This window comes from Hirundo rustica, chromosome 21, assembly GCF_015227805.2.
Source record: "Hirundo rustica isolate bHirRus1 chromosome 21, bHirRus1.pri.v3, whole genome shotgun sequence".
Lineage (NCBI taxonomy): Eukaryota > Metazoa > Chordata > Aves > Passeriformes > Hirundinidae > Hirundo > Hirundo rustica.
The window spans coordinates 3,736,556-3,749,470 of NC_053470.1; the positions used below are offsets into that span (position 1 = coordinate 3,736,556).

Here is a 12,915-nt window from a genome sequence, read left to right on the forward strand (position 1 = left end):
TCCTTTTTTTCAAGGCAAGGAGAGCAGGCTCTGGGTCCAGGGACATCCTCAGCAAGGGGAAGGACCTCTCTGTTGCAAGGCAAAGCCCCTGGAAGTGGCTCCCAGAACAAAGCCCCCATAGCCCAGCCCAGGGAGCTGCCAGGATCCTGCTAACACACATTTCCACCTGCCTGGGCAGACCTGTCCCTGTAGCTGACACCCCAGGGCCTGCTCACAAGCAAGGGTCTGGCTGTGGGTTATGGTCTCCTTCCCAAAGCTCAGGGAGTCCCATCTCCCTGCTGTGCTCGGGTGGCCAGTGTCCCAAGGGGCTGATTTCTGCTTTGGGATTCTGCTGCTGAAAGCAGGTATGTTTTACCTCACAGGGCATGGGCAGATGCAGCTAATCCACCCAGCTTCAGTAGAGTAAGATCCTCATGGGGTCTTATGAATAAAAGGGAATAAGCAGAGCAAAACACAGTGTGAAAGCAGCCCAGTCCTATGTGCGGAGACAACTTTGCAAACCTCAGCTGTCCTTGAGTGCAGCTGCCCTTTCCCGTGGAAGGTCTTGGCAAAGCAGAGGGAGGCTGCCCAGGAAATGCAGGACTAAAGCTCCCAGCTCAGTGCTGGAATGAAGAGAGCCACAGTGCCTTCAGCAGTGTGAGCAGAGGGGAAACACAACACTACTCTTCCCTGGCTTCCTGCATGCCCCCCATGCAATGCTGGGACCCAGGGTCCCCCCACAAGCCTTGCCAGGGCTGCTGGCTGCAGCCCCAGGACTTCATGGGGCACAGCATGGTGCTGGCACAGTGGACACTGAGAGCTCTGGGAGGAGAAGGCTTTGCCAAACATCTTTATCTCTGAAGATGCCTTTCTGACCTCTTCACCTCCAACAAGTGTTTGTCTCCATCACACAATCTCCCCAAACTGCTCTGGCAGCAGCTCCTGGCACAGGCATCTTTGAGAGGGCTTTGAAAGATGCACAAGAGAAGTGCCAGGTTTCAAACCCAGCTACTCTGATACCAGCTTATCTAAGGAAAATTAATAGCTGCAGTTTGCCAAGCTACATCCATTTAGAAAACGCTCCACCACAGAACTACTTTGTGTGTTATTTCCTCACACTGGGGAAAACAAACCAGCTCAAGAAATGCCAAAAGCCCTGTGCATTACTGTAAGGAGCGTATATTTTTGTCTTGCTGCTGATGTCAGACATAGAGAGGTGAGAATATGAAGCCTGGTAACTGTTCACAGGCTGCTGAACGCTTCCGTAGCCTCGAGGATCTCTGCTGATGGATGCTTGCATCAAAGCTGGCCTTTGCTCACCACCTCCTCATTCAGCAAAACCCATTCCTCCCAGTAACGCCCGAGTTTCTGTTTTCTGTATATCAGCCTACTGGGCTTGGCTGGGCAGACTTAATTTCCTTCAGAGCAGCTGCTGTGGGGCTGGGTTTTGGCTCTGTGCAGGAAACAGGGCTGATAACACAGGGATGTTGGAGCTCTCACCGAGCAGGGATTACACAGCCAGGGCCTTTCCTGCTCCTCACCCTCGCCACTGAGGAGCTGGGGGGACACAGCCAGGAGAGCTGACCCCAGCTGAGCACAGGGACACCCCAGAGCACACAGCAGCACCCTCAGCACAGAAAGCTGGGGGAGAAGGAGGGAGGGGGCACGTTCTGGGTTTGCCTTCCCAAGTCACTGTGACATGTCCTGGAGCCCTCCCTTCCTGCGACCTGCCTGCCATGGGGGGCAGCGGATGAATTCCCTGTTTAGCTTTGCTTGCACACACGACTTTTGCTTTAGTTATTAAACTGTCTTTATCTCAGCCCACGGGTTTTCTCACTTTCACTTTTCCAATTCTCTCCCCCATCCCGCCGGCGGGGAGGGAGTGAGTGGCTGCGTGGGGCTGAGTTGCCGGCTGGGGTTAAACCATAACAATCACACAAACATGTTCTCCCTTCCCCTGGTGGCAGGAATAAACCAGGAGACAGCGTTTAGCCCAAGGGCTTGACACGTGCCATGAAAAACTCTGGGGATGTCTGTGCATAATCTTCTGAAAAATAAGGTCAAGTGTGTTAGGGATAAAGTTCAGATCATAGAGCTGCTTAAATGGGAGGGAATAAAAAAAGATGCAGAGGAGGAGCAGCAGCAGCTAAGATTACACATATGTGCCGTGAAGAACGTTGAGATCAAGTCTGAAGGAGGTGTGGACATTTCCTGCTTTAGAAGCAGCTTTGGAGAAGAAAATAAAGGTCTGTCTTTTCACCCACCCAAGGTAGATGCTTCAAGGGATGATTGGCTTTTGGGATAAAACTTCCCAGAATGGTCAGAAGCATGGATGCTATCAAGATCATTGGCTGTTTCCTACTTCAGAAACCACATTTCACGCAATCATAGAAACTGGTGCAAGCATCCCAAACACTGCTGAAGTAAAACTTTGGCTCATTGCAATATCCTGGTACAGATTCAATCTCCTCAACAGCTCTACTGAAAATTTAATATGATCAGGGTGTAGGCCTGTGGTTTGAGGACCAGCTGGAGCAATGTCAGAAACAAAACACCGAGCATGAATGAAGATAGGAAAAGCTACTTTCAAACCATGAATGGAGGCAGATAAGGGAGCTACCTTTGAGCTCAAGTGTTCCCACCTGCAGCACTGACCTGAAAACACAGGAAGCAGCACAATCTGAAAATGTCAAGAGAGGTCACAGCAACAGCTCTGAAATCTTGAGAGATGAGCTGGAAACGCAACAGGATTCAACCAAGCAGGAGATCAGGAATGGTAGGCACAGACACAGGTCCTACAGACTGCAAAAAAACCCATAGCTGTATAGACATGTCCTTTCTGCCTCCAATAGCAACAGAGAGAATCCCTTCTGTGGTAAGGTATAAGTGCAGCCCAGGGGGAGATGACACAATCCTCACCATGCAGGATGGGGCACTCTCTGTCCACATCACTGTGTTGCTCAACTCCAAATCTCAGGTAATACACATGTTTGGTGATATCACCTAAGCACTGGTTTCTGTCACATGGTCTCATGCCTTTCCAGGTAAAATGAAGTGTTTGAGTCAAAGGAGTGATGCTGTGCTGGCCACCCACGCACCCTCTCCTCCATATCCACAGCCTGGGTGAGGGAATGTCCTTCAGGAGGGACAAGGAATGTGTGACAGTCAGGCGGGGTTCTTTCAGCTCCTTGGAGCCAGCCATTTTATGGCATAAAGGAGGAAATCAGGTTTGATTCAAGATGCTTCTGCACTGTGAGTAAGCACAGGCTTGGACAATATTGAGTCACAGAATCACAGAATCACAGAATCACAGAATCACAGAATCACCAGGCTGGAAGAGACCTCCAAAATCATCGAGTCCAACCCAGCCCATACACCTCAACTAAACCACGGCACCCGGTGCCACATCCAGTCTTTCCTTAAACACGTCCAGGGATGGTGACTCCACCACCTCCCCAGGCAGATCATTCCAGTACTTTATTATTCTTTCTGTGAAAAACATTTTCCTGATATCCAACCTATATTTCCCCTGGCGCAGCTTGAGATCGTGTGCTCTCGTTCTGTCAGTGCTGCCTGGAGAAAGAGACCAACCCCACCTGACTACAGACACCTTTCAGGGAGTTGTAGACTGATAAGGTCAACTACTTGCACTTGTCCTTATTTTCTTCCCATGAACCCTATACTGCAGGCAGCACAGGGAATTGCAGCATCTTTTGGGTGCAACTGCTCCCCTTTGTCACATCTGGCTGCTCCCAAACCCCTCATCTTCCTCCAAACTCCCCATCATCCTCGACATTTCCCAGGTTTAAAGTACAGTCATGCTGCTGGCTAAAGAAGAGCCTAAGAAAACAAGCCTAAACGAGCGAAGCTGCCGGGCAGGACAGCATCAACGGGAGCAGCCAGGCCGGCCCAGCGCCTCAGGGCAGATCTGAGGCAGGCCTGGCATCACCACCCCGCCGGCTGTTCCCATGGCTACACCCGAGGATAAATCCAGTTCAAGGAACCTCGTGTCGCTACATTATTTAACAAACAGTCACGCTGGAGAGGAAAACACAGGCAGGGACCCAGTTTAGCAGCTGCGTGGGCTGATCAGACCGATGGATGCCTCACGGCGTGGAAGGGCCCAAATCCGCGGCGCTCTAGGCCGAGCTAGGCTGGGCGTTAGCCACAAGGAGAGGCCAGCATGGACACAAAAAACCCTGCTGGTCCTGCACGACCACGGCTGTTTGTCTACAAACACAAGCAGACCTTGGATAGAGCCCTGGAAATCTGGGCCATTAATGAAACAATCCGGAGCCGGACTTCAGGAAAGGAAAAGGCACTCCGCCTGCAAATCTGTGGTCTGGCCCAGGCCTCAAACGCAGTGCTGGGCAAAGAGGAAAAGACGGTGGGCACAAAGAAAAGCACAGGAGGAAAAAAGTGTGGAGGAGTTACAGGGGTGTTGGGAGAGATGAACAGGCTTTGAGGGCAAAGGTGTTGACGGAGCTTGGAGGTGCTGCTGAGAGCTTATGTTTGGCAAAATGTTCAGCATGGCAGCAGTGAGAAGAAACAAGAGAGGTCAGGGTGCAGCTAAGGCAGGGAAAACAGGAGCAACAGGAGGTGTTTGTCCCCATGACTGCCCTGAGCCAGGGAGGGATGAGCAGGACTCTTCTCACCACACAATGCCTTCGGTGCTTGGGTAACACAGCGCCTTTCCCATTCCCCAATATCCTGCAAGGAGGAGCAGAAGGTGACCTAGATGGGTCTGTGAGTCACCAAGCAGCTGCAGAGGGCCACGAATTCTGTGATTTTGTGATTCTGTGATTCTGTGAGATGCCAAGGTCCACTGGGCTGTTCTCAGGACCCTGCCCTGGGCAGGCAGTGGGGACACGTGTGGGACACAGCCAGGCCAGCAGTGCCACCGTGTGGGAGCAGGTCAGCTCCTTCTGCCAGGACACGGGCAGCAAGGGCTGGCAGCATGAAAGAGAGCAGCTGGAAACACACATACGTGTATAAATAAACTTATGTCTCACCCCCCTCCCCAGCCCGAAACTTAAAAGGATGAGAGACTTATCCAGAGAAATTTTCTCAGCCAAAAACCTGCTCCTTGCTGGAAACCAAAAGACTGTGTTGTCTCTCAAATGTTTTTCAATAACGCCCAGAAAAAGAACTCTCTTTTGCTCTCACTGAAGTGAGACTGACAGGGCTGTAATTACCAGGGTCTTCCTTCTTGCCCGTCTTGAAAACTAGGATTTTGGCCAGCTTCCAGTCTGCTGGGACATCTCCAGGCTCCCAAGACTTGAAAAATAATGGTGAGAGATTCTGTGATGACAGGGCCAGCATTTGCAGTAACCCTGGGATGAACCCCATCGTGCCCCACAGATTTATGTGCATCCAGCTGGAGCAGCAAGCCTCAAACAAGTTTCAGTTTTGGGCTGGGAGCTTATCCTGCCCCTAATCACAACACCAAGCTCTGGGGGTACCACAGCCCATCACTGATGTTAATGACAGAGCTGAAGAAGGCATTAAAAATCTCTGCTTTGTCCATGTCCCTCTTTGTGAGGTGTCTGATCTCGGTCAAGCTGCTGACCAACTGGTTGCACCCTGGAATTGGTTTAATCAGAGAAAAGAAGTTTCCTTCAGTAACATCCAGATAACTGTCTAAACTCTAGTCGTTCTTTTGACCTTAAGTGTTTCAGCTGAAATTTTTGTTAAGGAAGCAAAGCTTCTTGTTCTACAGCAGGTCAGGCATTCTCAACAAGAAATTTATTTTCCTGTTAGCAGTTTTGCCATTGGTAATGTAAGTCAATCAGCACATGTATCGAAAACCCTCCCAGTTCTCCAGAACTGATCTAATTTAAATGGATAAATTCCTCTGGAATGAAAGGCTGCCATTTTCAACAGGAAAAAAGAGGTCGAGGCGGGTGATCAAAGAAAGCAGGCACTTGAAAAAAGTTCCTAATTTAATATCGTCTGTTTGAATGAGACCTCTATGACAGGTACGTGTCCCTTGCTCCGCATCCTCGCCCTGGTGCCCTTGTCCTGCACCTTTAACCCGGTGCCACTTGACCCCGCACCCCCGGCTCGGTGACGCTGGTCCTGGACCCTCGGCCCCAGCCCGGCCCGCTACCTGCTGACTCCGCACGCCCAGGCCCGGTGCCCACTATCGCACACCCCATCCCGGTGTCCCCTGTCCCGCACCACACCCCGATGTCCCCTGTCCCGCACCCATCCCGGTGTCCCCTGTCCCGCACCAACCCCGATGTCCCCTGTCCCCTCCCCGATGTCCCCTGTCCCGCACCATCCCGGTGTCCCCTGTCCCGCACCACACCCGTGTCCCCTGTCCCGCACCCATCCCGGTGTCCCCTGTCCCGCACCCATCCCGGTGTCCCCTGTCCCGCACCACCCCCCGATGCCTGTCCCGCACCCATCCCGGTGTCCCCTGTCCCGCCCGGTCCCGGAGCCGCGTCCCCGTCCCACAGCAACGCGAGCACAGCCGCACAGCCCCGCCCCCGAGGCCCGAAAAGCCAATGGGAGCTGCGGCCCCGCGAGTGGCGGCCACGCTGACCAATGGGCAACGAGGGCAGGCGGGGCGGGGCCCGGTGACGACATCGCGCCGCGCGCCGCCGCCCGGCCCCCGCCGCGCCCGCCGGAGCTCGGCCCGCGCCGAGCCGCCGCCGCCGCGCCATGAACCAGTTTCAGCTTCGGGCGGCCGCGCCCGGCGGCGCCTTCAGCCTGGGCGCGCCCCGAGCCGCCACCACCACCGCGCCGCGGCGGCTTCTCCTTCTCCGCGCCCCGCCTCCCACCTCGGGCGGGCTTCAGCTTCGGCGGCGCGGCGCCGGCGGCGGGCGGCGGCCAGCCCGCCCGGGCTCTTCTCCTTCAGCAGTGCCGGGCGCGGCCGCGCCAGCCTCCGGCTTCAGCTTCGGCTCCGGCTCGGCCGCCGCCCGCCCCCCGCCGCCCGGCGGCCGCCGCTTCCCGCTGGGGTGAGAGCCGGGGCCGGGCGGGGTCGCGGGCAGCGCGCGGGAGGGAGCGGGCTCCCGTCGGTGCCGCCCGGGGGCTCGGCGGGGCTTTCGGCGGGCCAGCGAGCCTCGGCTCCTGGGCCTGGGACTGCCCAGCGCCCGGCGCCGCTCGCCTCTCCTTCAGCGGGCGAGGGCTTCAGCGAGCCCCGCCACCTGTCCCGGCTCATGTTGTCATGAGGAGCTCGTACTCGTGTGGCGAAGGGCGCCTTCCGCCTTCCCGTCTGCGCCTCGGCTGCACACGCGTGCACAAAGAAATGCTAAAGCTCTGCTGCCCAATATAAACGACTTCTTCCTCCTGACTCGAATCTGGAGCGCTCTGAATGTTTTCTCGGCGGTTTGGGAGTCATGTGTCGCTAGGGAAAGGCTCTGAGTTCTGGCGTGGTTCTGCAGAAGTGCCGCATGTCAGAGCTTGCCAGATGGCAGCTGTGGGAAGGGAGCTCAAATGGGCACGGGCAGAAAAAACCAGCCTTGAGTAGAGGGAGGGGAAATGGTGAGCTGAGAGAAGGAGCAGCTTCACGTATCCTGCGATCAAATGCCCTGTGATGCCTGGGTGGGTGCAGGTGATGAAGGGAGAGTCAGTGGAAAGAGCCCTAACGGGATGGTAGGTAACTGGCTGGATGGAGTCTGTTGGCAGAATTGGGACACAAGCCTGGCCTCCTTGAAAAGAGGTTCCTGCTGTCAGCGAATGGTCAGGGAGAAAGCCAGAGGGGTATTTGAGTGGATGTGTGTCTCAAGCCGATTGGCTTCTCTTCCTTTCTTTTCTTCCCTAGGGCCAACACACCAAAAGTGAACTTTGGAGCCAGCACTGCCACTGCAACTCCTGGAATCACGGGGAGCTTTTCTTTTGGTACCCCTGCGGCAACTAGCACTCCCTCGAGTCAGGCAGCAGCCCCGTCTGGCTTTGCCTTTGGCTCTGCTGGCACCAGCAGCACCAGCACGGCCCCGGCTGGGACAACAGGAGGCTTCACCTTCTCCAGTGGCACCACGACTCAGGCGGGAGCAGCCGGGTTCGGCGTCGGCACCGCGGCTCCGCAGGCAACGTCCGCAGGGCTGACCTTTGGCACGGCCCCTGCGGCTGCTGCCACCACCAGCACGGCCACCCTGGGAGCTGCCGCCCCGTCAGCAGCGCCCTTCAGCCTTGGGGGGCAGCCCACAGGTGGGGAGCGGGCTGGGGGGCTGCTGGAGGCTGGGAGCCTTTGGCATGGCCGTGTCTGAGGGAGGAGTGGAGCTCTGCAGCCTCTGGCTTCTGCTGGGGCGGAACAGAGCCAGGGGCTGGAGCCGGAGGGGTTTCTGAGAGGCCTGTGCAGGCTCTGCAGTGGTGGGCAGCGGTTGCTCTTGAGGCTGTAGGAGGAAAGTCCATCGTTGCCTTTTGCTCCTGGTTCCAGGTGTAACCTTTGGGCAGCTGCCCTTCAACAGCAGCCGCCAGTACAAGCACGGCAACGCTGACCACAAGTACCAGCCAGGCGCCCACCCTGTCCTTTGGAACCAAGCTTGGAGGTAGGAAGCTGTTCCAGAAACAATTCCTCAAGGCTTTGTGAAATGTGTTGTTCTCCTGGCAATATTTGTCTCTTGGAAGTAGACAAACATCTCTTCCTGGGCTGTGGGAAGGGGCCAGAAGGGTTTGTTGCTGTGAGTTTGCCCTGGCAGTGCTGATCTGTGACAGCTCCTAGAGCCATTGGACAGCGTGTCCTGTGCTTCTGATTGTGTCCCACGTGCCAGATTCTGTTCTGTGCTGGTTTGGGGAGCACAGAGGAAGGGAGGCACCGTGTGGAAGTCAGGGAGTGCAGGGCGAATAAGAGGAAAAGGAGGTTACAATGCTGACATCCCCAAGGCCCAGGTGTGGCTGGGCAGTTGTGTCACCCTCCCAGCAGGGTTGTTGTGCCGTGGGTGGGAGCTCAGTGTGCTGTGCTCGTGCCCACGGAGCTCTTTGTCTCTGCAGCCACATCCACAGCTGCCAGCACAGCCTCCACCAGCAGCAGCACCTCAGTGCTGGGCTCCCACGGGGCCCTCGTTGTTTGCATCTGTGGCAACTTCTCAGCCCCAGCCTCCTCCAGCAGCACAGGGCCTCTCACGTGTAGTCTCTGCAGGCAGGTTTGTCCCTGGGGCAGGAAAGGAGCAGCAGGGCTGCTGCAGCCTGCGGCTGCTGGAGCTGCTGCTGCTGCAGGGGGAGCGGGAGCAGGCTGGGCACAGCTTTTCCAAGGGGCCCTGGCAGTTCATGGCTTGTGCAACCTGTCCGTGGTGTCTTCTCTTTCCAGTGGGTGCCACTTCCACTGCTTCCACTGGGACAAAGCCGGTCTGGGGACCCTTGGCTTTGGATTAAAAGTTCCTGGAACGACAGCTGCCACCACAAGCACTGCCACGGGTAGGAACAGCTGCTGAAAGTCACTGGAGAGGAGGGGGGCTGAATTCAGTAGAGGTGCAAAGGGCCATGTTAGAGCAGCAGCTCAGCAGTTCTGATTTGTAAAGCCCTCAAGTAACAGAAACCAGCACAGTCTGTTTTTCTGTGATCCTTTTCCATCTCTTTGTGGAAACGTAGAAGTTCTCTCAGCCACTGCAAAGGTGCAGGGGAGGAGCTGCTGATAGTTCCTGGTTCTAACAGTAAACCATGAGGATATTGACAGGGTGTGGGCTGGGGATGTTTTCATTCCCTCCTTGACACAGGTTGGGGTTTGCTGCTGGTCCCTTCAGAGGGATCTCCTGCAGCCATGGGCAGTGCAGCCTGGACCTGTTCTGTGTCTGTTTTGTGAGGTTCCAGCTGTGTCCTCTTGTGTTGCTGGACTTGAATCTCTCCTCCAGGGACTACTTCTGCTTCTGGCTTTCCTTTGAGTCTGAAGCCTTTGACTACCACTGGTGCCATTGGAGCTGTGACCATCCACATCTGCCATCACCACAACCACCACACCCAGGTGGGTCTTTTGTTACCCATGGTCCATTTCCTGCCTGGGGCAGGGGCAGCTGGCAGCTGTGCTGGGATCTGCAGGAGGCCAGGGGAAATGAGTGGGTGTTGTGGTGGTTGTCTTTGCTGACCCTGTGTCCTGTGCTGCCCCTCACTCCCTCCCAGTGCCCCCCCAGTGATGACTTATGCCCAGCTGGAGAGTTTGATAAACAAGTGGAGCCTGGAACTGGAGGACCAAGAGAAGCACTTCCTCCATCAAGCTACACAAGTCAATGCCTGGGACCGGATGCTGATAGAGAATGGGGAGAAGGTGAGGTGAGCTCCAGTGGAACCTCCTTCTGCTCGCTGAGGGCCTCAAAGGCCTCTGTGTTACAAATGCAGCCAGCCATTGAGGGGGACTTGCTACTTGTGGAGGAGATAGATGGGAGCTCCTCCTGGGTGCTGTTCAAACTCTTTCTGTGTTCTGGCCTTTAGGCCTTGGGGCTGGAAAATCTGTTCTGTGACACCAAGTTCTCTTAGGGGGGATCATTCCAAGCTGACCCTCCCTCATTCTCTCTTTGGTCTGTAAATCTTTATGTGACCATCTCTTGTATCCAGGAGAACTTGGACGGTGCTGCTTTCTCCCTCCGCCCTCTCTTCTCTGAGAGCTGACTTGTTGGTTTTCAAGGGTGTAATGAACTGTCTTCTGTTTCCAGATTACTTCGTTACACAGAGAAGTAGAGAAGGTGAAGGTTGATCAGAAGAGGTAGGAGACTGTGAGCGCTTGAAAATGCTTTTATTTCTTCTCTGCATTGTCCTGCCTGCTCTTGTGTGCCAGCTCTGCAATGTCTGCAACACGTCAGGGAAGCAGCTGGCATTTTCTCTCTTTGCAGACTGGATCAGGAGCTGGAACTTCATTCTGTCCCAGCAGAAGGAGCTGGAGGACTTGCTGACCCCTCTGGAGGAGTCTGTGAAGGAGCAGAGCGGGACCATCTACCTGCAGCACGCCGATGAGGAACGGGAGAGGACGTGAGGCACAGACCTGCTGGGGAGGGGGGATGAGCACTGTGCTGTGGGCACAGCGCTCAGCAGGAGACACAGCTGGGATGTGTCACAGCTGTGAACAAGGAGTGGCTGCTCTCAGACATGCAATCCTGTTTTATGCATGGCAGCTTGGATTTACTCATTAGAAAGTAGAACAGTGAGTGGAAGCCCCTGAATCAGCATGAAAAGCTTTTTTGGATGCTGGTGCAATCAGCTCTCTTGGGGGAGGTTACTAATTTTGGCATAATGTGTAAAAATTAATGATTCTTCTGTGACAGAAGTGGTGAAAGCAGAGTGAACTATGTGTGGCACAAGCATCCTCATAAGCCTTTAGTGATGCATCATAGCAGGGTAATTAAAGGCAGTTTTTGTCTGGTTCAAGAGATAAAGAGTCTTGAATCCAGGCTCGCTGCTTCCTTCAATTCTCACAAAGCCTTCGAGGAATTCCTCCACACTCTTGCTTGTCTGTAGATCGGGGGTGATAGAGGTTGGGAGTTGCTTGATGTGGGTGATGGAGCTTCTCTGGGTGCCCTTCCCAGGTCTCTGCCAGCCTTGGCTGTACATGTGGAAGCTCATTCTGATTGCCCAGAGTTGGTGGGACTCTGAATAGTCTTCAGAGTTGATTTAACCATTCTGATCTTGTTTCCCATGCAGCTACAAACTGGCTGAAAACATCGATGCACAGCTGAAGCGCATGGCACAAGATCTGAAGGACATCACTGAGCACTTGAACACATCAAGAGGCCCAGCAGACACGAGTGACCCGGTAAATGCAAGCTTTTATTTTTTATGATTTATACCAGATTGATCTTGATGCTCCTTCTGGCTGTATTCAGCAGCTTTTTTTCAGTAAAAATTTCCTTTCTGTATTGCAGACTGAGTTTTTCCACATTCATTTTTAAATTTGCCTCCTCAAGCCTAAGGTGATGCATGTTCTGCTGGTTCCTAGGTCTGAATTAAAATAAGCCAAAGCCACAGCCATATAATCTAAACCATGCAGTTTTCTTCCTGCTAAGAAGCAAAGTAGCAGCGTTGCTGCACACGCTTCCCTGGCTGCTGTGCAAGGAGAAACTTTTCTTTGACTCCTCTTGGTGTTTATGCAGTCTCACAACTGACTTGTACCTTCTCTCCCTGCTCAGCTTCAGCAGATCTGTAAAATTTTGAATGCACACATGGATTCCCTGCAGTGGATTGACCAGAACTCAGGTGAGAGTTGTCCTGCAGCCTTGTGGGAATGTGAACGGAAAGCAAGAGCATGTGTGTGAGTGTTTGTCAGTTCCTGAAGGTGCCTGAGGAATCTTCCTCCTCACCTTCAGTGGCACTGTCCCTTCTGGGCTTGAATTCTCCTGATGTGCCTGTTCAGAGGCCTCTGCTGGGAAGTTACTCCTGGCAACTGCTTGGTGTTTTACCAAAAAAAGCCCTGCTCACATGTTTTTCTTTCTCCTGCAAGCAAATTCTGTAGGGTTGTGTTCTGGGGTGAGTGTGCCATTAATTCTTGTTTCTTCTGCCACAGCTGTGCTGCAGAGAAAGGTGGAGGAGGTGACAAAAGTTTGTGAGAGGTCGCCGCAAGGAGCAGGAGCGCAGCTTTCGCATCACCTTTGACTGAAACGCTCCCAAGCTTCAAAGGATGAACATAAACCCTCCACAGAAAACAGGTGTTTGGGAGCTGAGGACTGAAATGATGACATGGCTTTGTTTCTTTTTTTGCAATAAAATGTGTTGTTTGTTCCAAAAGACAGCCTCTGTTGTGGGTGGGACAGGCGAAGCTGAGAATCTGCCTGAAGGTGGTGGGGGAAGTGTGGTGCTTTAGCTGTGCCTGCAGCCTGGTGAGCTACACAAATGCTGCTCTGGAGGGCTCTGGGCACTCTCTGTCTCCAGGGGAGCCAGCAGAGCTGTGAGGCTCCCAGGACCGAAGTGTGGACAGAGTCCTGCAGCACACTTAGCTCCAGACTTGTGGACTATTAACATCAATAAGCACACACTAAGGAAATACCACAGTAAGTGCATTTATTTACCTGG

General features: G+C 54.2%; 2 protein-coding genes across 2 annotated transcripts; both read left to right on the plus strand.

The window, feature by feature from the left end:
• The first annotated feature begins 6,645 nt into the window (after nucleotides 1-6,645).
• LOC131378688 (nuclear pore glycoprotein p62-like) lies at nucleotides 6,646-9,055 on the plus strand. Its single transcript, XM_058423191.1, has 4 exons — nucleotides 6,646-6,941; nucleotides 7,748-8,133; nucleotides 8,363-8,474; nucleotides 8,917-9,055. Exons 1-4 carry the CDS (start codon nucleotides 6,646-6,648, stop codon nucleotides 9,053-9,055), a joined length of 933 nt encoding a protein of 310 aa, XP_058279174.1.
• Nucleotides 9,056-9,229: 174 nt separating this feature from the next.
• NUP62CL (nucleoporin 62 C-terminal like) lies at nucleotides 9,230-12,630 on the plus strand. The gene is given in 10 exon segments (XM_040083734.2): nucleotides 9,230-9,339; nucleotides 9,774-9,883; nucleotides 10,039-10,183; nucleotides 10,569-10,618; nucleotides 10,746-10,764; nucleotides 10,766-10,881; nucleotides 11,551-11,662; nucleotides 12,036-12,102; nucleotides 12,410-12,453; nucleotides 12,455-12,630. Coding segments are annotated over 8 exon segments (588 nt in total). The 5' UTR covers nucleotides 9,230-9,339; nucleotides 9,774-9,883; nucleotides 10,039-10,051; the 3' UTR covers nucleotides 12,503-12,630.
• The last annotated feature ends 285 nt before the right edge of the window (nucleotides 12,631-12,915 follow it).

Coding starts and splice junctions, on each gene's coding strand:
- LOC131378688 (XM_058423191.1), top strand. CDS start 6,646: ATGAACCAGTTTCAGCTTCGGGCGGCCGCGCCCGGCGGCGCCTTCAGC. Junction 6,942..7,747: donor GGCCGCCGCTTCCCGCTGGG/GTGAGAGCCGGG, acceptor TTTCTTCCCTAG/GGCCAACACACCAAAAGTGA. Junction 8,475..8,916: donor CTTTGGAACCAAGCTTGGAG/GTAGGAAGCTGT, acceptor TTGTCTCTGCAG/CCACATCCACAGCTGCCAGC.